Raw genomic sequence first — 26,080 nt, forward strand, 5'->3', positions numbered from 1 at the left:
AGTCTAAGAAATAAGAATTTTTGCCTTTAAGATCACAAAATACATTTAAAAGTAAAAAACTTGCTGAAGAGGAAGCAGCTGGTTTGTGGCAGACTAAGGATTCCAGCTTACTCTTCAACTCCAAAGCCCATGTTTCTAAGCACTGCACAGTGATGCCCTCGTAAAAATGTGTGTCCTTTGCCATATAATTTTGCCTAGTGATTAGCTGCTGGTAGGTTTGTTTTTTTTTTAAATGGAATAGAGCACAATCAGTACAGCAAAGTTATGATTTTAGATTCATAGGAACCTGATCTTTTATCATAGGTTTTAAGCTGTTATTTATCCTCTTTCAGTCTCAGTGTCCTTGTTGGTAAAATAGTGATGTTTATAAAAACAGTGTTTTGGAGGAGAATTAAATAAGGTAATGCATTTTCCTGTACTTACTGATGTATGTTTGTACTTAGGTGGCAGTTTATATAAAGGAAGCATTGGGACTTGTGGCCACACCATTCAAGAATAAAAAAATTAGAAAATGGAACAATCATGTGAGGAAGAGAAAGAGCCTGAACCACAGAAGAACATAAAAGAAGCCAAACAAGTAGATGACGAAGATGCTGAGCTCATCTTTGTTGGTGTGGAACATGTAAATGAAGATGCTGAGCTAATCTTTGTTGGGGTGACTTCAAATTCAAAACCAGTCGTTTCAAACATTTTGAACAGAGTCACCCCGGGTTCCTGGTCAAGGAGAAAAAAGTATGGTCACCTTAGAAAAGATACTGCTCACAAATTGCAGCCTAAAAGTCATGAGACCCTTACATCAGAAGCAGTAACCGTCCTGCCAGCTTCCCAACTTGAATCGAGATCAACAGATAGTCCTATTATTATTGAGCCTTTGTCTAAACCTGATTATAGAAATAGTTCACCACAAGTTGTGCCTAATAACTCTTCAGAATTACCTTCTCCTTTGATTACTACATTCACAGGTTCATTGCATAATCCAGTAAGTGCAGCACTTTCAGTAGGAGGTATAAATGAAAGTCCTCGTGTATCAAAGCGACTTTCCACTTTCGAAGTAAACAGCATAAATCCCAAAAGGGCTAAACTCAGGGATGGAATTATGGAAGGAAATTCTTCAGCTTCGTCCCCTTCAGATACCTTTCATACAATGAATACTCAGCAAAGTACACCCTCAAACAATGTTCATACCTCATTAAGCCATGTTCAGAATGGAGCACCTTTTCCAGCAGCTTTTCCAAAGGACAATATCCATTTCAAGCCTATAAATACAAATCTTGATAGGGAAAATGAATTGGCAAAAACAGACATTTTGAGTCTAACAGGTCAAAACAAGACCTTTGATCCCAAGAAAGAAAATCCCATTGTGTTACTTAGTGACTTTTACTATGGACAGCATAAAGGAGATGGGCAGCCAGAACAGAAGACTCACACCACCTTTAAATGCCTCAGCTGTGTGAAAGTTCTAAAAAATGTTAAGTTTATGAATCACGTGAAGCATCATTTGGAATTTGAGAAGCAGAGGAACGACAGCTGGGAAAACCACACCACCTGCCAGCACTGCCACCGGCAGTTTCCCACTCCCTTCCAGCTACAGTGTCACATCGAAAATGTCCACACTGCCCAGGAGCCCTCTGCTGTCTGTAAGATCTGTGAATTGTCATTTGAAACAGATCAGGTCCTCTTACAACACATGAAGGACCATCATAAGCCTGGCGAAATGCCCTATGTGTGCCAGGTTTGCCATTATAGATCGTCGGTCTTTGCTGATGTAGAAACACATTTTAGAACGTGCCATGAAAACACAAAGAATTTGCTTTGTCCCTTTTGTCTCAAAATTTTCAAAACAGCAACACCATACATGTGTCATTATAGGGGCCACTGGGGAAAGAGTGCACACCAGTGTTCCAAGTGCCGGCTACAGTTTTTAACTTTCAAGGAGAAAATGGAGCACAAGACCCAGTGTCATCAAATGTTTAAGAAGCCTAAGCAACTAGAAGGATTACCTCCTGAAACAAAAGTTACTATTCAAGTGTCGCTGGAACCTCTTCAGCCAGGATCAGTGGATGTAGCATCCATAACTGTGAGCACATCTGACTCTGAACCGTCACTCCCCAGGTGTAAAAGCAAAATTTCAAAAAAGTCCCATTAATTCTAGTTTCAGTAAATCTAAAGCAAGTATTTCAAACCAAATTTTAAAACTTCATAAAACAAAAAATACAAACCATACATTATTCAGTAGCACCAAAAATAGTGAAACTAGTGGATTATATATGACTTTTTAAATAAGATTTAGGATATATATTATTTGATCTGAATTTTGAGGTATTATTTTAAAACATCTGGTTTTCATGTTAACTGTATCTGGCTTAACACATAAAAGGTGTTTGTGTATGTATGTGTGAGAGAGAAAAAGGTATTAATTTATTTTTTTACTTTTAATTTTTTTTTTTTTTTTTTTTTTTTACTTTAGAGACAGGGTCTCACTGTTACCCAGGCTGGAGTGCAGTGGCGTGATCCTAGCTCAATGCAGCCTTGAACTCCCAGGCTTAAGCATTCGTCCGCCTTAGCCTTTGGAGAGTAGCTAGGACTACAGGCGCAGCCACCACACCCAGCTAATTTTTTATTTTAATTTTTTGTAGCGATGGAATCTCGTTATGTCATCCAGGCTGGTCTCGAACTCCTGACCTTAGGGGAGCCTCCTGCCTCAGCCTACCCAAGTGTGGGGATGTGTGAGCCACTGCGGCTGGCACCTATTTATTGTTTTGGTATTTCGTGTTACTCCTAAGCTTGAAAGCTCTTTTTTCTATATATAGAATTCATAGAATTTTTGAAATACTTAGTTTTCTTTACAGCTTTTTCCATGCATTCAACATTTCATGGTTAACTCTAGTCAGACTGGAATGGCTTTGTTATGCCCTGGCCCACTTGCTGCTGAATTCCCAGAAGTGCCTCTGCTGTGCTGGCGTAAAATAACCTGAAAAGATTCTGAAAAGCCAGGATGTGGAATTGAAAGAGAAGCTGCTGCGTGAGCAGAGACCAAGAAGGCGGAGGTTAGTTGAGGGAGAGCAGTGGTTCTTTGTTCTAGTTGAGGGATAGACACACATTCATTCTCGTCTTGGGGCCAGGTCGAAAGGAACACTGCTTCAGAGTGTCTTTACCTACCTGAAAACATCCAAGGAAGCCAAACCATTCATAGTACAATGCTTTTGTTTGGTGAAGGGCCCCTGCAGACATCAAACAGCCGCCATGTATCATTGGTTTGAGATGAAATAGCAATAAAATTAATAGAATGGTGCCTGGTACTAGCTGACTTCCTGTTCTGTGATCTAAAGGTGAATTTGATTCATTCCCTGTCCTCTCCCTTCTGGCTAGCCGTTAGTGGAGAATGAACTGGCCATATTCCTCTCAGCCACAGCTGTAAAGCAAGTTTCCCAAAGGGAAGAAGCCCTAATATCTATAATTTGAACTATACTGGACCCATAGTTTTAACTGAAAAGGGCCAAACAAGTGGTGTCTGTCCAGTTCCTGGACTGGGCTAAATTTAGTTTTCCCACTGTTAAGCTGGAATGAGGACTGTCCAAGAACAGTAGGTACAGTGGACAAAAATAGCCCAGGGTGACTGACTGAATTTAAACCCATAATGGCTTTATATTTTTCTGTGCATATATATGTTACCCTAATTGAACATGTGAAGCTTGCAACTTTATGTCTTGCCTTGGACATGAATGTATTACAGCTTGCAGTTATTCTGTTGTATGTGTAGTTTCCCAGTTTATTGACACTAATGCTGTTTGGGTCTTACCTGACACACACCAGTGTGCAAGAAATGTCTCTCTAATTCAGTAAGTGTTAAGACTTAGAGTTAATGTCCTTCATCTGATCTATCCTATCTAATCTGTACTATGGGTGAATCTTTTTCCCTTGCTCTCCCCAGGGGCTGTTTCACAGTATTCTGGAGTACCTTTTGAGTATTGGTTCTTGAACATCAGCAGCCTTGGCTGCCTCTGTGGACTCCCGGAGTTGTCTCCCTGCTTGTGTTCTGGTGCCATCCTTTGTTCCTCCACCCCCGACCAAGGTGCCCAGCAGCCTGTCTTCACCAGTCAAGGAATCTGCCATCTTGGCTGTAGACATAGGTCTGGAGAAATCTCTCCCTTTTTCCTTGATATCTTTTTAAAGGTACCTTATCTATCCCCACTCCTTTGTTCCCTCCTCAATCTAGTTAAATTTCCTAAGCTTTCACAAAAATCCGGGAAGAGATTTTTAGCATCCCTCTTAGAGTAGAAGGCAGTGCAGATAACAAAGAAGTTGTGAGTAGATTATCTACATTTTAGAAAATTTTCTGACTGTAGATCCGTAGATTCTGTTGTATTTATTTGCCTGACACTCATTTGATTGATTTGCACCTTGAACACTATACTAGGTCTTTTCAGTTACTTTGCTTGGGTTAAGACACTTTGCCAAAATTACAGCCTGAATCCTTTCTTTAGTTGAAGAAAGGGTATGTGTGTGCAAGTGGGTGTGTGCGCGCCAGTTTTTCTTGTCTCAGGTAGATACTCCTACTGTATATAAATAGATCTACAGACTTTTCATACTTACCTCCCGTATTCTGTTTCTGTGGTAAAAATATGAATGTTGTAGTTGTATGTTGAGTGATTGGTTGGTATTATCAACACTGTTGTTTGCTGTTTCATTAAAGCATGCTCTTAAGGAGTACATATGGTCATTAATTGCCAACTGTAGATTCCAGTGATCTGGCCCCTGCCTACCTCCTTCCTCTCTTTTTCATTCTCTGTCATGCTTCTCCACTGTTTTCCCCAATGATGCACTATTTTGACACACTGGCCTTGCTATTCCTTAAGCAAATCACATTCTTCCCAATCCAAAGACTTTGCACATGCTATTGTCTTTCTTAGAATGCCCTTCCCCTAGGCCTGCATGGCTTGCTACCTCACTTCTTTGACATTTCCTTTGGTTCATTGAGCTTCAAGGCTCTTAAAATGCCACTAACAATGAGATCTCCCTTTAAAAAAAAAAAAAACTTTTACTTTTCCTCTTAAAGGCACTTTACTCTCTCCCCACTCCTCTTCAAAGTATTTAAATTTCCTACGTTTTCATGAAAAAGCTGGAAAGCGATCATCATCAAGGGCTTTGCTTCTGTCTTAGAGTTGAGCTAGCTTGAGTCAATTTCTGTGCCTGCAACCAAATGAAAATTAATATAGTGAGTTCTTTCAGGAGCTTTCTCTGTTTTTCTATTGATACCTCTATATATTTTTAAGGCAATGTCACTTTGTTTTGTTTACAAATATATTGAATATGTCAAGATTACTATTTTGTTATTACCCTTTGTGAATTTCCTTGTCTATTTTGCTCGCTTGTTCTTTCAGATGAAATTTATTATTTTATTAATGTTGCCAAAAATTATAAGTAAAATATCAATTATAGTAATAAAATGTTTTGTGAAAAAAATGCTGTTGCTGTATTGTCTTTCCACCATAAGTAAAATGGGATGTTTGTTTTGTTTTTTGAGACAGAGTCTTGCTGTGTGACTCAGGCTGGAGTATAGTGGCGCGATCCCAGGTCACTGCAGTGTCCACCCCCTGAGTTCAAGTGATTCTTCCGAGCAGCTAGTACTACGGGCATGTGCCACCATGCCCAGCTAATTTTTGTACTTTTCCTAGAGACGAGGTTTCAACATGTTGGCCAGGCTGGTCTCGAACTCCTGGCCTCAAGTGATCCGCCCACATTGGTCTCCCAAAGCGCTGGGATTACAGGAGTGAGCCACCATGCCTGGCCTGTTTTTAGTTCGTAATTTTTATTTAGTACCACTGTATAATCTTTGCCTTTTTGCCACTGGTGTTCATTTTTAGCCTTATTGCTACAGCCAGAACTTCTAAACAATATTTAAGATGGGGTTAATGGGCTTCTTTGTTCTTGGCTTTAATGAGAAATGATTTGCCCTTAAAGGTAATAAGTATATTGCTTAAATAATTTCTGTTTCCATTTTGGGGGCCAGCTGTGGTGGCACATGCCTGTAATCTCAGCACTTTGGGAGGCCAAAGCGAGTGGATCATCTGAGGTCAGGAGTTCACGACCATCCTAACATGGTGAAACCCCCTCTCTACTAAATACAAAAAAATTAGCCGGGCGTGCTGGCGTATGCCTGTTATCCGAGCTACTTGGGAGGCTGAGACAGGAGAATCGCTTGTACCTGGGAGGCGGAGGTTGCATCCAGCCTGAGAAACAAGCGAAGATCTGTCTCAAAAAAAAAAAAAGTTTCTATTTCTATTTTTTAGAATCTTTAAAGAGAATTATTTAGTTTTATAATTTACAACATCTATTAAGACAATCATTTTCTTTACTAACCCAAGTTTTTACTTGGTTGCACTTACAGCTTTCTTGTTAGAAACCTTCCTTTCCTGAAGCAAAAGTAGTTCTATTTGGGGTAGGATATGGTTTTAACTACTCGGAATCCCACTTCCTTTCTCATTTCTAATATTAAAGTGTATTTCCTCTTCCTGTCATTAATCCGTCCTGGTTTTATCAATGTTTCGGATTTACTTTTTCCAAGAAGCAACCCCCCTATTTGCTTTAGTTTTGTTTTCTCTATTTTTTTAATTCATTATATCTCGTTCGCTTTCTTTAGCATTGTTGTTTTTTTGTGAGTTTGTTTTTTTTGTTTTTTTTTTTTTTGGTAGAGACAGGGTTCTGCTATGTTTCCCAGGCTGGTCTCGAACTCCTGGGCTTAAACAGTCCTCCTGCCCTGGCCTCCCAAAGTGTTGGGATTGCAAGTGTGCGCCACTATGCCTGACCTATTTTTAAATTTTCTTTAACAAAGGATTCAAACCAGCTGGGCATGGTGGCTCATGTCTGTAATCCCAGCACTTTGGGAGGCAGAGGTGGGTGGATCATATGTGGTCAAGACTTCGAGTCTGGCCAAGATGGTGAAAACCCGTTTCTACTAAAAATACAAAAATTAGCCGGGCGTAGTGGCAGGCACCTGTAATCCCAACTGCTCGGGAGACTGAGGCAGGAGAATCACTTGAACCTGGGAGGTGGAGGTTGCAGTGAGCCGAGACTGCGCCATTGCACTCCATCCAGTCTGGGCAACAAGAGTGAAACTGCATCTCGAAAAAAAAAAAAAAAATTAAGACGTGGTGGTGCACACCTGTAGTCTGACCAGCTACTTGAGAGGATGGGGCGGGAGGGCTTGAGTCCAGGAGGTCTGCAGTGAGTTATGATTGTACCAGTAGGTGACAAGAGATGCTGCCTCAAAAACAAACAAAAAACCAAAACTTGGAAACCAAACTGAAAGTCAAATTATTAAATATATACCTACTACAAACAGTATTCAGTTATCAAAAGTAGTGATTATAGGAGCTATTGCAGTACACAATTTTATTTAGCTATAATGCAAAATAAGAAAGGAACATACAAAGTTATATGTACTTTGCAATTGTAATTATTCATGATAATATCTATGGAAAAGAATGATAAATTCTAAATACAATTGAGTTTACTTAATCCTGTAGTGATTTTTATTCTTTCAAATGCTGGCCAGGTATGGTGGCTCACACCTGTAATCTCAACACTTTGGGAGGCCAAGGCAGGCGGATCACTTGAGGCCAGGAGTTCCAGACCAGCCTGGCCAACATGGTGAAACCCCATTTCTACTAAAAATAGAAAAACTAGCTGGGCATGGTGGTGTGTGCCTGTAATCCCAGCTACTCGGGAGGCTGAAGCAAGAGAATCGCTTGAACCCAGGAGGTGGAGGCTTAGCCGAGATCACCCTGCTGCACTCCAACCTGGGCAATGGAGCGAGACTCTTCAAAAAAACAAACAAATGTTATATAAGTGAGTTATTTTGTCTTTTAAAAGCATTCATCATATAAATAAAAGAAAACAAAGGAAATTCCATTTCAGTGGTTAGCCCTCTTAGACTCTTTCTTTCCTGGTTATGAGATTGAAATGAGAACAATTATCAATGTGTGGCAAGACTGCCACTAAGACACAAGTCTTTCTTAGCTTTAGGGCAAGCATTGGCAAACTGTGGCTTTTAGGCTAAGTTTAAATTTTCAAAACATTGTTAGAGCCAGAGACCCATATACACCCAGCAAAGCCTAAAATATTTACTACCTGACACTTTATAGAAAAAACTTTGCTGATCCCTGCTCTAGTTATAACTTAGACTCATTTGTATGTTCCCCTGTATTCATGTATGTGGGCTAATGGCTTAGAAGAATTTTGGATGTGAATGGGATGGGGTTATTCCTTGATCCTATCCAGGGATTGATACAATCTAAAACAGTAGAAAGAGACACAATGTCAAAAATGACAGAACAGCTGTCTGAGGGATGTGTGTATGGGTGTGTATAAACATACATGTTGAAACCTTAGTACCATTTTTCCATGTTTTTTGATGGGTGGGATTGTGTGCTGTGCAAACAGGGAAGGGAATGTGTTGTCTGTTGCTGCATAACAGTTTACCACAAAACTAACAGCTTAAACATTAACTCACATAGTCTCTGAGTGTCAGGAATCCTGGAACAGCTTAGTGTCAGATCCTACAGGTTAGGGTCTCAGTCCTCCAGACTGCCCCCCATTCCCCCAGACACCACTTGCAAGTCTGGGTATCCTGAACTTCTGACTGACTGAATTCCAGTTGGGGTTCTCACAACCCCCTCTTTAGGTTTCATTAATTTGCTGCAGTAGCTCACAGAACTTGAGGAAACATGTTTACTGGTTTATTATAAAGGATATTACAAAAGATACAGATGAAGAGACACACAGGGCAAGGTGTGTGGAAAGGGGTATGGAGCTTCCATGGCTTCCCTGAGTGCGCTAACCTCCAGGAACCTCCAAGTGTTGTTCAGCTAACTGGAAGCTCCCTGAACCCAGTCTTCTTGGGTTTTTATGGAAGCTTCATGACTTAAGCATTCTCTCCCGCTAGAGTATAGGGCAGGATTCTGTCTTGGGAGGGTCTTAGAACCCACAATCAGAAAGATTAGGGTCCTGCCTTGGGGCAGGTAAAAGGATGGCAGAAGGTCAGAAGCCTGCCTCTGAGGCTTCTGAACATTATAACTGAAGTTCTGGCTGTAGCAATAAGGCTAAAAATGAACACAAGTGGCAAAAAGGCAAAGATTATACAGTGGTACTAAATAAAAATTACAAACTAAAAATAGGCCAGGCATGGTGGCTCACTCCTGTAATCCCACTGAACATTATAACAAAAGACTGTAACAAGGGCTATGGGAGTTATGAACCGTGGACAAAACCAATGTATATTGTCATAACACCACAGGAGCATAGCATACGCAGCATAGAGATGCTGGTCAATGGGATGATTTATGTCCTGAATGGAACTCAGTGCCACTGCACTAGATTTCCTCACACTAACCAGAATGGCATGCAATTTAAAACCTAAGAATTGTTGTCTGAGTGCGGTGGCTCACGCCTCTAATCCCAGCACTTTGGGAGGCCGAGGCAGATAGATCATTTGAGGTCAGGAGTTTGAGAACAGCCTGGCCAACATGGTGAAACCCCATCTCTACTTAAATACAAAAGTTAGTTGGGTGTGGTGGTGTGCACTTGTAATCCCAGCTACTCAATACGCTGAGGTGGGAGGATTGCTTGAGCCCGAGGAGCAGAGGTTGCAGTGAACTGAGATCACGCCACTGCACTCCAGCCTGAGGGACAGAGCAAGACCTTGTCATTAAATTAATTAATTAATTAATTAATTAATTAATTAAAACCTATGAATTGTTTATTTCTGGAATTTTCCGTTTAATATTTTTGGACCACAATTGACTGTGGGTAACTGAAACCATGGAAAGTAAAATCACGGATAAAGGGAACTATTGTACTCTGAAGCATCATTTTTGATCTTTCAGCGCCTTAAAGGATTTTACCCTCTGACTGGGTGCAGTGGCTCACACTTGTAATCCAAGGCTGGTGGATCACCTGAGGTCAGGAGTTCAAGACCAGCCTGGCCAACATGGTGAAACCCCGTCTCTACTAAAAAAAAAAAAAAAAAATTGCTGGGCATGGTGGCCTGCACCTGTAACTCCAGCTACTCGGGAGGCTGAGGCAGGAGAATCACTTGAACCTGGGAGGCAGAGGTTGCTGTGAGCCGAGATCGAGCCATTGCACTCCAGCCTGGGTGAAACTCTGTCTCAAAGGAAAAGTAAAAAGGATTTTTACCCTCATCTTTCATATTTCTGCACCTTTCTTTAGTGCCCTGGATATAACCTTTGCTTGGGAGCAGTTAATTTTAGCATCTTTTGCCATCTGGAAAGACTGGGAATTTTCAAAACCAGCAGGTACTGGCTCTTGGATCTTTTTTGTTTAACACTTCTTCCGTTAGCTTGTTTCTGTCCCCTCAGATTTTACTATAAGCAGCAAGAAGAAACCAGTTAGCACTTTCAGCATTCTGGCTGGAAATCTCAATTAGATGACTCAGGTACATTTTCTACTTTCACCTGACTAGGTGATAGTCACTAAACTTTCTGCCACTACGTAACTACGTAACCCCTTGCTCAATTTTCTAATAACATGTTCCTCACTTCATTTTAAGCTACACTAGAGCCTTCTCAGAGTCCAGTTTTCTACTAAGGCTTGCACTAACAATCTCCTTGAAGTTTTTTTAGCTTCTGCCCACTGCCCAGTTTCAAAGCCACTCCTACATTTTAGGTATTACACCAGCACCTCCCTTCCAGGTACTAAAATCTGTATTAGTTACCTATTGCTTTATAATATATTACTGCAAACTTACCAACTAAAACAACCACTATTTGTTATCTCATGGTTTCCGAGGGTCAGGAATTTGGGGTCACTTAACTGAGTGGTGCTGTCTCAGCTTCTTTCATGAGGTTGCAGTTAAGATGTTGACTGGGGCTATATCATCTGAAAGGCTTGACTAGGGCTTTCAAACTCACTTGGGTATTGGCAGGAGGCCTCCCTCTGTTCCTTGTCATATGGTCCTCATGACACGTCAGCTGGCTTCCTACAGAATGAGTGATCCAAGAGAGAGCAAGGAAGGCATTGCAATGTTTTTTATAACAGCCTTGGAGGTAAAATAACTTGACTCTGTTGTATACTCTTGGTCACCCAGAGCAACCCTGATGCTATGTGGGAATGGACCATATACAGATAGGAATACCAGAGGGTGGGGAATCACTGGAGGCCATCTTGGAGGTTACCACAGGGAAAATGGAACATTAGAAGTTTTTAAGATACAAGGAAGGCAGCTAAAACTGAGTTAATGGTCATTGTGTTACCTTCCCACACTCTCTGGTGTGCCATTGTGGCTGACACCATTTTGAGAGGATTCTCTTTAAAGTTCATTTATTTTAAAACATTGAGTATATAATATATTCACATTCTTCAAACATCAAAAAAGTAACAACTCAGATTCTTTTTTTAGCCTTTCAGATAGTTTCTTATTTTTTCTTTTTTTTTTTAAATAACTGATTTATATTATGCACAGTCTTCTGCACCTTGCTTTTTTTATTTGACAGTGTAACATGTTCACATTTTATGGCATATAAAACAGGAAAATTATAGCCTGAGATTATGAAAGGGCTAATTAAAAATATTTCTGAAGTGTTTCCAAAGATTACTAAGAAAAATTGGGGGCCGAGTGTGTTGGCTCACGCCTGTAATTCCAGCACTTTGGGAGGCCAAGGTGGGCAGATCACAAGGTTGGGAGTTTGAGACCAGCCTGACCAACGTGGTGAAACCCCGTCTTTACTAAAAATACAAAAATTAGCTGGGCATGATGGTGGTGGGCGCCTGTAATCCCAGCTACTTGGGAGGCTGAGGCAGGAGAATTATTTGAACCCAGCAGGTGGAGGTTGCAGTGAGCTGAGATCGCGCCATTGCACTCCAGCCTGGGCGACAGGGCCAGACTCTATCTCAAAAAAAAAAAAAGATTACTAAGAAAAATCTCTAATGCACTATTATAAAATTGTTGTAAAGAAAAAAATCCCTGTCCATTTCACAAAGAATAAATATAGCTGATTAGTAAATAAATGCTAAATATTTAGTCTGCATAGCAAAAACAAAAATGGAAATTAAAGCAGTGGTAGTGTACTGATGAATATTATATAAATAGTAATGCTTACTGTCAGGATGTATTAAAAGAGCCTGGGGCTCATCATCCTCTGAACCTGATTTCTCGGGGGCTGGCCTTGGTAAAGGGGGGTAGATTGGGGTGTAAGGAAGAGGGATTTCTATCTTCTCTGGTGGTTCCTCCAAAACTGGCTCTTCCTGTCTTTCCCGTGGCTTTCCCTTTGTCTTCATAGCTTCTGGCGAAGCTGATTTTTCTTTCATTTTAGGCTCAACTCGAGCCACAAGCATTTTGCAGTAAGCTGCCAGGCAGGGCTGTAGCCATGTGGGTAGGGTTTGGATGATATTCAGCCGTGAGTCAATATAAGGAAATTGGTCTGGATGCCCTGGCTGTCCTCCAACCCCAGTCATCACCTGATATACATGGCCAATTTTTCCCCTATCTGTTGTTCCTTTAGCCGGCCATCTGACATTAAAAGAGGGCCATTTTATTTCACAAAGTGTTTTCAACTTCTGGGGGTCAACTTGGTCCATTATCCCCCATATAGCCTTTTTTAAAGTTCTTTAACATACATTCTAATGGGGTGGGTTTCAATGGCTTCCCTCCCATCTCCTCCCAGTTATGGCACAACTCTTTTACTTTCCTTTCAGACTGATTCGACTGCCTCCTTCGTGGGAGTATTTCAGACACTGCTTAGCATTGGAGCATTCATATAAACCCCAAACCTGGACCACACAATCACTAAATTGTGGGGTGGCTCCATAAGCCATATGCAGTTCACCACTAGCCCTGGTCAGTCCCACACTTGCTTGGGATATACGGTCTCACACTAGGAGACTTGTGGTCCCACACACTTCACTCTGCTTATGCATGCAGTCACATGCTTCCCCAGTCCCAGTTCCTCTTCTCAGGTTGGAGTGTAGGTTTCAATGGATTTAGCGAGCCATTCTCACATCCTGGGTGGGACTACTAGGTACACCCCAGGAGTTGATCAAACTCTCTTCTGTCCTTATGGGACAGGTCCTTCCTTGGGCCCCAATCCTTACCGTAGGTCCTGTAGCGTGCTGTTCCTGAGATCATCGTGTAACCCCTTAGGTTCCATTGCACTGTCAGGGAGGGGTGCTGTGTCATGGGAGAACCCATCCCTCTTCCAGGTTTAAGTTTCCCCGATGGCACCTGAGGTCATGGGTCTCCCCCGGCTTGGGGCCTCAGACCCACAGGCAAAGGAGACAGCAAACCTGTCATCTCCAATCCTGGACGAACACCCAGAAATGTTGTGGGAATCAAGGGACAGGAGAGACCAATGGGTGGGACAGGAGGATTTATTAGGTGCGCACAGGCCCAGTGGATTAACATCCAAAGGCTGAGCCATGAACAAAGGCAGGGCTCAACTTTTATACATGCATTCAAAAGGGGGTTGGGCAGTTTGATGGCAAAAAACCTGTAGGTTGGGCAAGCAAGCTTACAGAAGGAGAATAAAGGCAGTTTGTCGAACAGTGACAGGTTTTGCATCTTAAACATATCTTGTGACCTTGCCATGCTGCACAGAAGGGAAAAACGGGAACTTACAAAACTTGCAAAAGTAATTAGGAGAACAGAACAAGGAACAAAACTTGTTTTTCTTTTTATATCCTCTGCTTCAATACAAACATGTGCTTACAATCTGTTTTTTTTTTTTTTTTTTGAGATGGAGTCTTGCTCTGTTGCCTAGGCTGAAGTGCAGTGGCATAATCTCGGCTCACTGCATGCTCCTCCTCCTAGATTCACACCATTTTCCTGCCTCAGCCTCCCAAGTAGCTGAGACTACAGGTGCCTGCCACCACGCCAGGCTAATTTTTTGTATTTTTAGTAGAGATGGGGTTTCACCGTGTTAGCCAGGATGGTCTCGATCTCCTGACTTCATGATCTGCCTGCCTCGGCCTCCTAAACTGCTGGGATTATGGGCATGAGCTACCGCACCTGGCCTACAATCTATGTTTTCTTAGTACTGCTTCCTCTTTGATGATGCAGTGGTTTTCAGAGGGAATTTTATTTTCCTTTTTCTCTCAGTTTCATAAAGAGGGATTTATACAGGCTGAGCAGTGTCTCTCACACAGGATGCGGCTACCCATGTCCCCTCCTGACTCATGAGTGCTCTCCCCGATGGATGCCCCTCTCAGCTCTTGGGCTGAGCGCACAGAGAGGAGCAGGCCCACGGTTGACTCTCCCAGCCCAGCCCCATCCTGGGCCCAGTACCACATGACTAGTGTGGTGAGAGACAGGAGTGTATTTGGTAAATAATTATTAAGCACCTATCTTGAATTGGGTGTTTTGTTCAGCAGTGGATATACCAGACTGAGCCAGCCAGTCTGGTCTCTGCCTCAGAGAGCTGATCCTGATGAGGAAATGCAGGGTTTGAATCATACAGAAGGCCTCCCTTCCTCACCTTCCCCATTGGAGGCAGAGAGACAAGTGGGGCCACTGCCGCACATAGGGGTCTGAGAGGGTGAATATTAGTAGGGACTATAGTGGAGGAGGGATTCATAAAACAAACAACAAACAGAGTTGAAGGACTAATTCTTGGGTTCAAGTGAAGATGAGATGTTCATGAAGTGGATAGATGGAGCAACACAGAGATGAATTATAAGACCCAGGTAAAGGGGCTACCAGGAGCCCAGGAATTATAATTTGGAAAAGAGAAGGAGCTTGGCAGGACCAGTGCTTTAGTAATCCAGGAAGATGACGTTTGTCCTGTCAAGGAGTTTGCTGACTGGTGGGTTGTGATCTGCTGGGGCTGGCAGGGAGGGTGGGCTGAAGCCCTATGTTACAGGGTGTGGAGTGAACAACGCCTGAGAAAATGAAAGAGGGAAAATAGATCCCCCTTCAGGAAAGACTAGATGGGAGGTGTAACATGGAGAGCTTCTGAAATCTACACGTCCTTTGGAAATTTCATTTAAACAGAATCTTGTTAATTTGTATATTTCTGTCAGAGGAGAAGATAAACAGTGTTTCTGGTGATATTAACCTGAAGGATATCAACCATCTTATCTCCAACACAGAAAGGTTTGCTTTAAATGTCCTTTCTTCTTGGGCTGTACATACTGTGCTTTTAAAATGCTCTTTTTTTAGCTGAGTGTGGTGGCATGCACCTGTAGTCCCAGCTACACAGGAGGCTGACACAGGAGGATGGCTTGGGAACAGAATGTTGAGGCTACAATGAGCCATGTTCATGCCACTGCACTCCAGCCTGGGTGACAGAGTGAGACTCCATCTCAGTTTAAGTAAATATTAAAAAATAAAAAATAAGTGTAAGAATATGCTTTTTGATCAAGCTTTACCATTGTATTGGTATCCTCCTTAACATATCAGTTGAATAAAATATTTTATATTGGTTATTTCTATATTTTAATAAGAGTCAGCCATTTCTATTTTTAAAAAATATACCCTGAGCCTTTTGTAGGTTATCTACTGGAATCTGGAATGCCCAAGGAGATTTGCTTACCATATCTATTTAAACTATTGTGTCTGAAGAATGAACTCTCCTTTAACCCAGGGATTTTTTCCCTTGTATCCTTGTAGTGATTTTTTTTTAGGGGGGGTGTAATTGGTGGTTTTGATTATTTCGTGCTTTGCTATTCTAGTTTTTCTTTTTTCAGATGGAGTCTCACTCTGTTGCCCAGGCTGAAGTGCAGTGGTGCGACCTCAGCTCAGTGCAAACTCCACCTCCTGGATTCAAGTGATTCTCATGCCTCAGCCTCCCGAGTAGCTGGGATTACAGATTCATGCCACCATGCCCAGCTGATTTTTGTATTTTTAATAAAGACGGGGTTTCACCATGTTGGCCAGGCTGGTCTCGAACTCCTGACCTCAGGTGATCCACCCACCTCGACCTCCCAAAGTGCTGGGATTACAGGTGTGAGCCAGTGTGCCCGGCTCTAGTTCCTATTTTATACTTCAAGTCAAATTCATTTTCTATAGTTTCAAACCTCTTGGATTTCAATCTTGTCTTGCTATGTTTAAAATTTCTATCCCAGTTCCATCAAATGAGCAGACACTGTTGGTTGTCCCCTTATTCCTCAAGGCAAGGTTGCAAGCTTGGCTTTATTCCAGCAACAAGGGGGATACATCTTGATGAGTTTTCGCCAATTATAGGTAATTTCATTACCTTTGACAGTAAATGGTTTAAGTCTTGACATTTAATGCAATTTTGGCTAAAGACACATGAGGGGAAGTCTGTTGAATGATTCTTGTAAAGCTTATTCTGATTGGTAAATATTTATGCTGGAGGAACTATTTCTCTTTTCTTGAATCCCTCAATGTTTCTGGGGAAAAATTCCTCTCAATCTGTGAAACAAGAAAACAACTTTTCAGTTACTAAAAGGCAATGGTGGAATAGGCAAGGGCTAGAGATTCTCTTTACGTAAGGGAGAAAGTGGGAGGAAGAAGGCTGTCACTCATCCAAAGGAATCCCAAAACTCAGCAGGGAAAATTCCATTAGCTTTCAGGGCCTTCTAGTAGTCCCTTCTGCTTTGATATTCTGTACTCTGGACCCACAATGGCAGTGGCCCGACCCTCTGGATACTCATTGGCAGTGGATGCCATGCCTTCTCTGATCTCTTTGTCTACATGGTTAGCCCTGCCTTTTGAGTCATTCCTCTTTTATGTTTTTCTTTGTTCCTTTCATTCTAGATTGATAGTGTTTCTGCTTGTGTAACATTCTTAAAAACCCATGTCATTCTCCCATATCATTCAAGGGTGTCCACACCATCAGATAAGTCTTCCACACCATCTTTCCTGGATAACCCATCTCTATTCCTGGCCTCTGCTAGAATGATTAATAAGGTTCACGAGTCATACCTAATCTTTTCAACAAAAATTTGTCAAGATACATCCTTGCTGTTCCTTCTAGACTACTTTTTAAGAGTGAATTTCCTAATTTTAGTAATCTGGATAGGCCAAATGATCTCCCAAATCATAAATTCTGGTTTCTTTTGGTTCAACAGTTTCTTCTGCAGTTTCTCTTTCCTCTCTGATTTTACTAAATACCAAGGAGAAAGAAGGCGACAATATCCACACATTGGTTGAAATTCTCCTCAGATAAATACCCAAATTTATTGCTTACAAGTTCTTTCCATCCAACAATATAATGCAATTTAGCCAAGGGTGTTTTTTTTTCTGCCACTTTTTAACAAGTATCACCTTTCCTCAAGTGTCCAACATAATGTTAGTCGTCACCTTATAAAGACACACCAGAAACACCTTTAATGTTCATATTTCTATATATATATATTTTTTTTGAGACGGAGTCTTGCTCTGTCGCCCAGGCTGGAGTGCAGTGGCGCGATCTTGGCTCACTGCAAGCTCTGCCTCCCGGGTTCATGCCATTCTCCTGCCTCAGCCTCCTGAGTAGTTGGGACTACAGGCATCCGCCACTACACCTGGCTAATTTTTTGTTTTCGTATTTTTAGTAGAGACAGGGTTTCACCATGTTAGTCAGGATGGTCTTGATCTTCTGACCTCATGATCCACCTGCCTTGGCCTCCCAAAGTGCTGGGATTACAGGTGTGAGCCACTGTGCCCGGCCTAATGTTCATATTTCTATCGACTTTCTGTTCATGATAATATATTAATTATTTAAGACATTACACATTTTCTCTAAAGTCCTCCTTGCCTACTTCTGAGCCTTCATCTAAAGTGCTTTTAACTGTATTTCTACTGACATTCTCTCCAGTGCAATGCATGCTTTTTTATTTGTGTATTTAAAAACTCTTCTAGTCTCTACCTGTTGCCCTATTCCCCAAACTTCCAAATGTTTAGGTAATTTTTTGTAGCAGCACACACCTCTTGGTATAAAAATTTGTATTTTTTCCTATAGTTGCTATAGTAAACAACTACAAAGTATGCGGTTTAATACAAAAGAAATCTGTTGTTTCACAATCCTGATGTGAGAAATCTGAAATCAAGGTATCAGCAGGGGCATGCTCACACTGAAGGTTCCAGAGATGAATGCTTGCTTCTTGTAGCTTTTAGTGGCTCCCAGAAACACTTGGTAGTGTAGCCTGCAGTGGTACTCAGCCTCATCCTTGGACTGGGCCCTGAGAGCATCAAAATGGCTTTATCCCAAGAAGCAAGTCTGAGAAGTGAGCAAGATTCTGTGAGTATTTGTTGCTTGTATCGTAAATCAATGTCCTGGGCCCTTGACCAGACCTACTGGATCCAGTATGGAGGGTGTCCATCAGTGACAACTCCAGTGCTGGAGTCACAGGTGAGAGTTACTGTCCCTCCTCAGGACATGGTCAATGAGGGCTCTTGGAGTCACCATACCCTGAGTAATGGACCCTGAAATAAAAAACCAGACACATGTTAAGATGAAAATTAAGGCAGAGGGATGCCTCCAGAAGCTGGTCCCTGAAATCTCCATCTACCTGGGCAGAGAGTGAGGAGGGAGAGGAGGAGAGGCATCCAGGCCGTGAATGGACTTTCAAAAGATCCCTGGGCCTTCAGCTGCTGCTGGACTCTGGGATAGTTTTTTCAACTCCTCAGCTCTCTGGGTAAAAGGTACATAGTTATTAGGCGTATTATGCAAATATGTGTCTTTTACCACCACTATCATTCAATTCTGCATGCTCAACCAGGGAGCAGCCCCTCTGTCAGGAAGGCTGGCTGCATTGCTCTAAATAACTACCTGAGATTGTGTAATTTATAAAGAAAAGAAATTGACTCACAGTTCTGCAGGCTGTACAAGCATGGTGCTGGCATCCACTGGGCTTCTGGGGAGGCCTCAGGGAGCTTTTACTCATGGCAGAAGGTGAAGTGGGAGCAGGTATATCACATGGTGAGAACAGCAACAAGAGGTGAAGGGGGGCAGGTGCCACACACTTTTTAACAGCCAGATCTTCTGTGAACTCGCTCATCCCAGAGGAGACAGCACTGAGCTATTCATGAGGGATACACCACCAGGATCCAGACACCTCTCAGCAGCCCCCACTCCAACATAGGGATTACATTTCATGAGGTTTGGAGGGGACATCCACAATGTATCAAGAATATATTGTTTTCTAATATTCTATGGTCTCTTGGTGTTTACCTGGGAGCAGGTGGCATTGGGGAGACCAGATCTCAGTTTCTTTTCTTTCTTCCCTCCCTCCCTCTCTGCCTCCTTCCCTTCTTTCTTTCCTTGCTTCCTCCCTCCCTCCTTCCCTCTTTTCTTTTTCTTTCTTTTCTTTCTTTCTTCCTTCCTTCCTTTCTTTCTTTCTTTCTTTCCTTTCTTCTTTCCTCCTTTCTTCTTTTTCTTTCTCTCTCTCTGCCCTTCCTTCCTCCCTCCCTTCCCCTCTCCCTGCCTCCCCCTATTCCTGCTTTCCTCCTTCCGTCCTTCCCTCCCTCCCTCCCTCTCTCCCTTCCTCTTCCTTTCCTTTCCTTTCCCTTCCCTCTTTCTTTCTTTCTTTCTTTCCTTCTTTCTTTCTTTCTTTCTGTGTCTGTCTTTCTTTCTCTCTTTCTTTCTCTCTCTCTCTCTTTATTTCTTCTGTTTTTTTACTTTTTTGAAATAGGGTCTCACTCTGTCACCCAGGGTGGAGTACAGTGTCACACTCATGGCTCACTGTAGACTTGAACTCCTGGGCTCAAGAAATCCTTCTACCTTGTCATCCCAAAGTGCTGATAATACAGTGTGAGCCACTATGCCTGGCCCCAAATACTCAGTTTCTATAGCTATAGGGCCCAATTATGGATCAACATCCACTGGGCACCTATTTTCCCTCAGTTTTGTATCTTCTAGAATGCATTGTGCTCAACTGGTTTATTGTAGTCCTCAGTAAGGAAGGTATGAATTTAACATAATGTCTTTTCTCTGTAATAAAGGCAAAATCTCCAGGTTTGCCTATTGTGGGAGACATTGAGTTTCAGAGCCAGGTAGGGATATTGGACTAAATGACCTCTTAGTAACTTTCAAACCAATGGACATTCATGTTTTCTCAGTTTGTATCTTTCCATTAAAATAGGATTATGCGTTTAAATAGGATCATGACTTTCAGCCATGAGCTTTTCTCATGAGATTGCTTAAAATAATACATTATTTATTTAAAATGAAGAAATATATAAAATAGAAATTATAAAGGTAAATACAAGAAACATCATAGAATAGTAGCACACACACAAGTGCCTGTGTGTGTGTGTGTGTACCAACACAGCCATATGATGTTTCTTTTTATTTTATTTTTTATTTATTTATTTTTCTTTGAGACAGAGTCTCACTCTGTCACCCAGGCTGGAGTGCAGTGGTGCGATCTTGGCTCACTGCAACCTCCACCTCCTAGGTTCAAGTGATTTTCCTGCCTTGGCCTCCCAAGTAGCTGGGATTACAGGCACATGCCACCACCCCCGGCTAAATTTTGTATTTTTAGTAGAGATGGGTTTTCGCTATGTTGGCCAGGCTGGTCTCAAACTACTGACCTCAGGTAATTCACCCACCTCAGCCTCCCAAAGTGTTGGGATTACAGGTATGAGTCACTGCGCCTGGTCAATGTTTCTTTTTAAAAAAATAATTTTCCAGGTTTTATTGCAAACTCACATTGGCTTATCATACACAAAAAAAGCTATGTGGTGGGGTGGAGGAAAGGATTTTCCATATTATAATCATGTTAATTACAGTACATTAAAATGGTAGTTTACATTACAAATAAGCCTGTAAGTTTAAATATGTTAGTGTTATAACTCAATGTACAGACTTTCTTTTTTTCTTTTCTTTCTTTTTTTTTTTTTTTTTTTTTGAGGCAGAGTTTCATTCTTGTTGCCCAGGCTGGAGTGCAATGGTGCGATCTCAGCTCACTGCAACCTCTGCCTCCCGGGTTCAAGCGATTCTTCTACCTCAGTCTCCTGAATAGCTGGGATTACAGGTGCCCCCCACCATGCCCGGCTAACTTTTTGTATTTTTAGGAGAGACGGGGTTTCGCCATATTGGCCAGGCTGGTCTTGAACTCCTGACCTCAGGTGATCCTCCCACTTCAGCCTCCCAGTGTTGGGATTAAAGGCGTAAGCCACCACTCCCAGCCCAGACTTTCTTTAGACAATACATATAATTATTAGGAATGCAAAAACAAAATGAAAACATAAATCATGCTCATTTTACAGGTGACATTTTAAGCAATGAAAACACCAACAGCTTTGACAGACAACTGGGGCATTTGTCTGTAAAAACTCTTTCTGACTGGGCATGGTGGCTCACAACTGTAATACCAGCACTTTGGGAGGCTGAGGTGAGCAGATCACTTGAGGTCAGGAGTTGGAAAACAGCCTGGCCCACATCCACGTGGTGAAATTCTGTCTCTACTAAAAATAAAACATTAGCCAGGCGTGGTCGTGGGCACCTATAATCCCAGTTACTCAGGAGGCTGAGGCAGGAGAATCACTTGAACCTGGGAGGTGGAGGTTGCAGTAAGCCAAGATCATCATGCCACTGCACTCCAGGCTGGGAGACAAAGCGAGACTGTATTAAAAAAAAACAAACAAATAAACAACAACAACAAAACAAAAAAAAGTGTTTCTAAAAATAGAACTGTTTGTAGCAGCAGTGCTTTCTGTAAATATCTGAATATGTCATTGTAAGACCATTTCAATAAATTGTAGTTGTTAACTATATCTTACAAAACATACCAGCCTACACATAAATTTATATTCCAAATATGGAAGAAACAGTGTCCCATGTCATAGAATCTTGCAAATGTGACGTTGATGCTTCTGAAAAAAATCCATCTGTGATCAGGCATACTACACTCATACTACTGTTTAAACAGTAAACACACAAGGAAAAATAGAGAATTGAAACCCATTGCAACAGGAAAATCTTTGAAGTGAATAAAATCTTATGAGAAAGGTATATTTCATAATATTCATTATCACAGCCCAGACACTGGAAAAACCAGATGATCTGTTTCTTTTCTTTCTTTTTTTAAAAGAGAGAAAAGCCTCTGTCAAACCATGAAATAATTGGTTTAGCATCAGGGCTAGATGATAGATCCAGCTTGATTTGCTGAGGAGGATTTGGTGGAGGATAAGGGTTGGCGTTCCTAAGCTCAGTCTCCTGAGGTTGGGAGATTTTCAAGATGGGGCAAATTCCAGGGTGCTTGCATACATACAAGTTATTGACAGTCTTCTGAATAAAGCTGTCCAGGCCCATCCTTCTCTGTTTCATGAAAGCTTCTGTAAGCACCTCAGCTTCTCATGGTTCTTTCCCTGGCAGGTTGACCCAAACTTCATCTATGTTTTTTTAATCTTCAAATTCTTTATTGCCTCAACATAAGCTTTTCTAATATCATTTTATGTAGAGACAGCAGAAAAGTAAATCATCACACTTTCACACTGTTTCTCTAATCCACGGCGTACTGTGGGGACGTTCATTTGGTGATGTAACTTTCAGCTCTGCCCCTTCATGTCCTGGTACCAGGTGAGTCATCTCAGTGAGTGGCGGGAATGTCTCTGGAAACCAATCCCACATGGAAGGTTTCAAGTAACATAAATATTCATACGCTCCATCAACTATTAGAGAACTTATGTTGGTGGAAGTTTTTCCCATCTTCATGCTGTAGTTTGAAATAAAGTCATAGTTTTCAGCATTGGATTGAGAATTTAAATTTGCTTCTGTGTGTTCTTAGATTTTTGAATGGGAAATTGGGAGTAACTGAGTCAGAGAATATTATACTGACTGCATTTAAAGTACAAATGTGCAAGATAACTTCATAATAGTGAGTAGAGTTGCTTCTCAAATGTTAATATTTATAAAAAATATTCTGGGGAGCTTGTTAAAACAGATTTTTGGGCACCAAACCAATTTCTGACTTAGTAGGTTTAAGATGGGCAATTGCATTTGTAAGAAGCTCCCAGTTAATGATCTCATTCCAACACTAAATGAAATATTATTTGATCTGCATAGACAAATTAACGAACGAGGGTGTGTTTTTAAATGCTGCTTGAATAAGAACAGTCTTCCCGGTAGTGGTGGGTCTTTGCGTGTCACTGTGGTTTATATATTTTGGAGCAGAGCCTCCCTCTCTCATTACTCCAGGCAGAGAGGGAGGCAGGATGCACAGGCTTGGGGGGGGCACACTGGGGAGAGGGCCATACCCTGCAAGAGACCAGATAAAGCACCAGGCAATGAAGCACTGGACTGGAGAATGGGGCAAGGAGACGCTCCCCATTGTGGTGTTTATCTTTTCCACTGTCTCACTTTCTCTCCTGCTGTTGAAGGCTGAGGCACTCTGAGCATAGGAAGAAACTTTTGTTGTACTTCTCCCATGGGTTTAAATCACTGTGGAAATGCCATTATCCATATACAGTGCACAGTAATACTTATTCTCATTCTCGGTCTGGGCCCCCGTGAGGACAGCTTTGTTCCCTGCAATGGAGCCTGCAGGCACTCAGGGACCCCAGAGGGACAGTTGATCATCTTGTAGATAAGCCTGGTGTTTGCTGATATCAGCTGGGGTGGTGACCTGTAGAGACTGACTCAGAGCTAAGACCACATTTGAATATGACTGTACCTCATGGAGACACAGTGGTGGCTCTGGGTCACCACTGTCTGAGCATCTATCCCCTGGGAGCAGCTGTTGGGAACAGGCACAAAACCCTGCCCAAGAGCCTCTGCTGGACCCTGAGAACATCAGGATACTGAGTCTCATCAGTGAGTATAGGGAGCAGCTCAGCCTCTGCCAGCCTATGGCCAGTGGGGCTCACCCAGCTGTGAGGAGCCCCCAGGCAGGGCCTGAGACAGTTACCCATTGCTCCTGCTGGTCACAAGCCCACTGGATTTATCTCATTAATAAGGACATTTATGACCAAGTCACTCTGATGAACCCATTTGCATTACATAGAAAATAAATATCTGTTAAATCTTACCATTCTCATCTTATATGGCCTCTATAGCCATTTCCATGGGAATGCCTAATGTTTCTTCTGCTCTCCATGCAGAAAAAGGTGACCTTGAGATCTGGGCTTCCTCAAGAGTCTCACGGGGAGGAGTTGCTTGAAGCACATATTGGGCAGTTTCTGTATGAGGATATTCCACAGACCCACTACTAGACCCTGACTCAGTGAGAAGCTCCACTGATGTAAGAGGGGAGAAGAGAACACAGTCAGGACCCGAGGGATGAGGAAACCCACCATCAGCAGTCTCCGTGGTCCTGAGTGGGATGAGCTGCAGGAAAGTCACATCCATGGAACCAGCTTCCCCCAGTGGCCCAGGAGCAGGCTCAGCACTGTTTCAGCCATGATGGAGCCTCCCCTTGACTCTGTCATGTCCTACATAGAAGTTTACTGGCCTCACACCCATAGTTGCCCCAACACCTAACTTCCTGTCCTGACACTGCAACTGAAATGTGTGTCCCCTTCACAGCCAGGCCAGCTCTGGGCCTCCAGTTCCTCCCTGACCTGCATCCTCATGCAGCATTTCATGATTGAGTGCCTCGTTCCTGGGACACAGTGAGCCTCAGAGAGCCCTGAGCACAGACTGCTGGGGATGGAAGGGGAGGTCTCTGCTTTGAACTCTAGAAAAGCAGAGTCCATGCTTCAGGGAACTACCCACCTGCTAAAATGTCCCCAGGCTCTGACCATGATGTGAGCTAAAAAAAAAGGCTCATCTTGCTTCTTTCAAGAAAAAAAATTCCAGCTCCAGAGGCACTGGTGTTAGCACATATGGACAAACAGCCAACACTTCAGTGTCATCAGGTGCTTTGGTTTTGTTTTCCTTTTGCTGAGACTTCAGAAACAATAAATGGGAAATTGAGAGAACAGCCTTTTACAACTAGAAGGTACTTACAAATATTGTTTCTGTAGAGGTAAGTTATTTTAAAATTTGAAAATTATCACAGAACAAGAGCCAGGGCAGGCCGAGGTTTTTGTCCCACTTCCCCATCTGTGTGTTTCACTGTAAGAAGCATTGCCATACCCAGTCTTACAGTAATAGCCAGCCTCATCCTCAGACTGGAGCCCAGAGATGAGTAAAAGCCCTGCATTGGCCGAGGCATCTTTGGATCCAGAGAAGTGGCTGGGGACTCCAGAGCCCTGGTGCTTATATGAGTCTGAGTACTAGCTCAGGAGATACCTGGGAGGGCTCTCTGGCTTCTGCTGGTACCAGTATATTTGGTATCTACTAACAATTGATGTCACTGCGCAAAGGGCAGGTGAGACTGGCTGATGCTCCAGATGTAGAAAAGGAAGGTGGCTGAGTCAACACAGACTGGGAGAGGGAACTGCAAACACAGACATTTATGGGTGATGGGCAGAGACCAGAGTAAAGTTCAGGGATCTTTACCAGAAGAGCCAGAATCAGGATGGGTGGCTGGCCCTGGTCTCTGAGCCCTGTCCCTACCTGTGCAGTGAGAGAGGAGCAAGAGAAGGAGAGGAGTCCAGGCCGTGGTGGATCCAGTCCCTGACCCCTGCAGTGGGGCTGGGATGCTACAGGCCTCCTTTTCTTCTCACCCTCTGCAGAGGCTGGGCTGCTCATGCAAATGAGTTCCCACCCAGGGACTGCCCAGCACCTCCCTGAGCCCTGGGGCTGGAGCTCCACTCACATTGCAGCCTGAGGAGGAGGAAGGTTTGCTTCCCGCCTTGGGAGGGCCCTGGGAGGAAGCACCTGCTGAGACCATAACAGTTCCATGCTCAGGGGACACTGCCAGGCCAGAGAAGAAACAGCTGCTGAGTCCCCTTCAGTTAGCACAGGGCCTTAGTCCCAAGGCCTGGATTTCTTTTAGTGAATGGTCCTTACTGAGCAGCTGTATAGGAACCACAGGGCAATCTCACTGCACCCCATGCCGATTGCAGGGCACACACCTCCCCATGGCCCAGCTGGTCTCTGCAGCTCATCAGTCACTGTTTTACACATCCATGTTCTGATTCCCAGACACCGATTTCATCATTCTTTGAGTGATTATTTTGATTTCTCACCCCCAGAAGGAGTCTTGGTCCATGGGATGTGCAGTCATGTACATATATAAGTTTTAGAGGTGTCAGCACCCCCACAGGACATTCTAGAAAAATCTAATTGCCCATATG

At 42.7% G+C, this 26,080-nt stretch overlaps 1 protein-coding gene across 12 annotated transcripts in view; it reads left to right on the forward strand.

The window, feature by feature from the left end:
• ZNF280B (zinc finger protein 280B) overlaps positions 1-24,832 on the forward strand; it is a 43,833-nt gene extending 19,001 nt beyond the window's left edge. For 5 of the 12 annotated variants that reach the window (XM_063663138.1, XM_054469027.2, XM_063663137.1 and 2 more), the window contains one exon: positions 444-2,245. In XM_063663138.1, coding sequence (XP_063519208.1) covers positions 512-2,146 — 1,635 coding nt within the window. In that variant the 5' untranslated portion in view covers positions 444-511 and the 3' untranslated portion in view covers positions 2,147-2,245. Of the gene's footprint in view, positions 1-443; positions 2,246-7,555; positions 7,885-9,884; positions 10,010-22,359; positions 22,479-22,686; positions 22,777-23,998 lie in introns of those variants that run through there. The other 7 variants (XM_063663133.1, XM_063663134.1, XM_054469025.2 and 4 more) reach the window with 7 other exon arrangements.
• The last annotated feature ends 1,248 nt before the right edge of the window (positions 24,833-26,080 follow it).

This window comes from Pongo pygmaeus, chromosome 23, assembly GCF_028885625.2.
Source record: "Pongo pygmaeus isolate AG05252 chromosome 23, NHGRI_mPonPyg2-v2.0_pri, whole genome shotgun sequence".
NCBI classification, from domain to species: domain Eukaryota; kingdom Metazoa; phylum Chordata; class Mammalia; order Primates; family Hominidae; genus Pongo; species Pongo pygmaeus.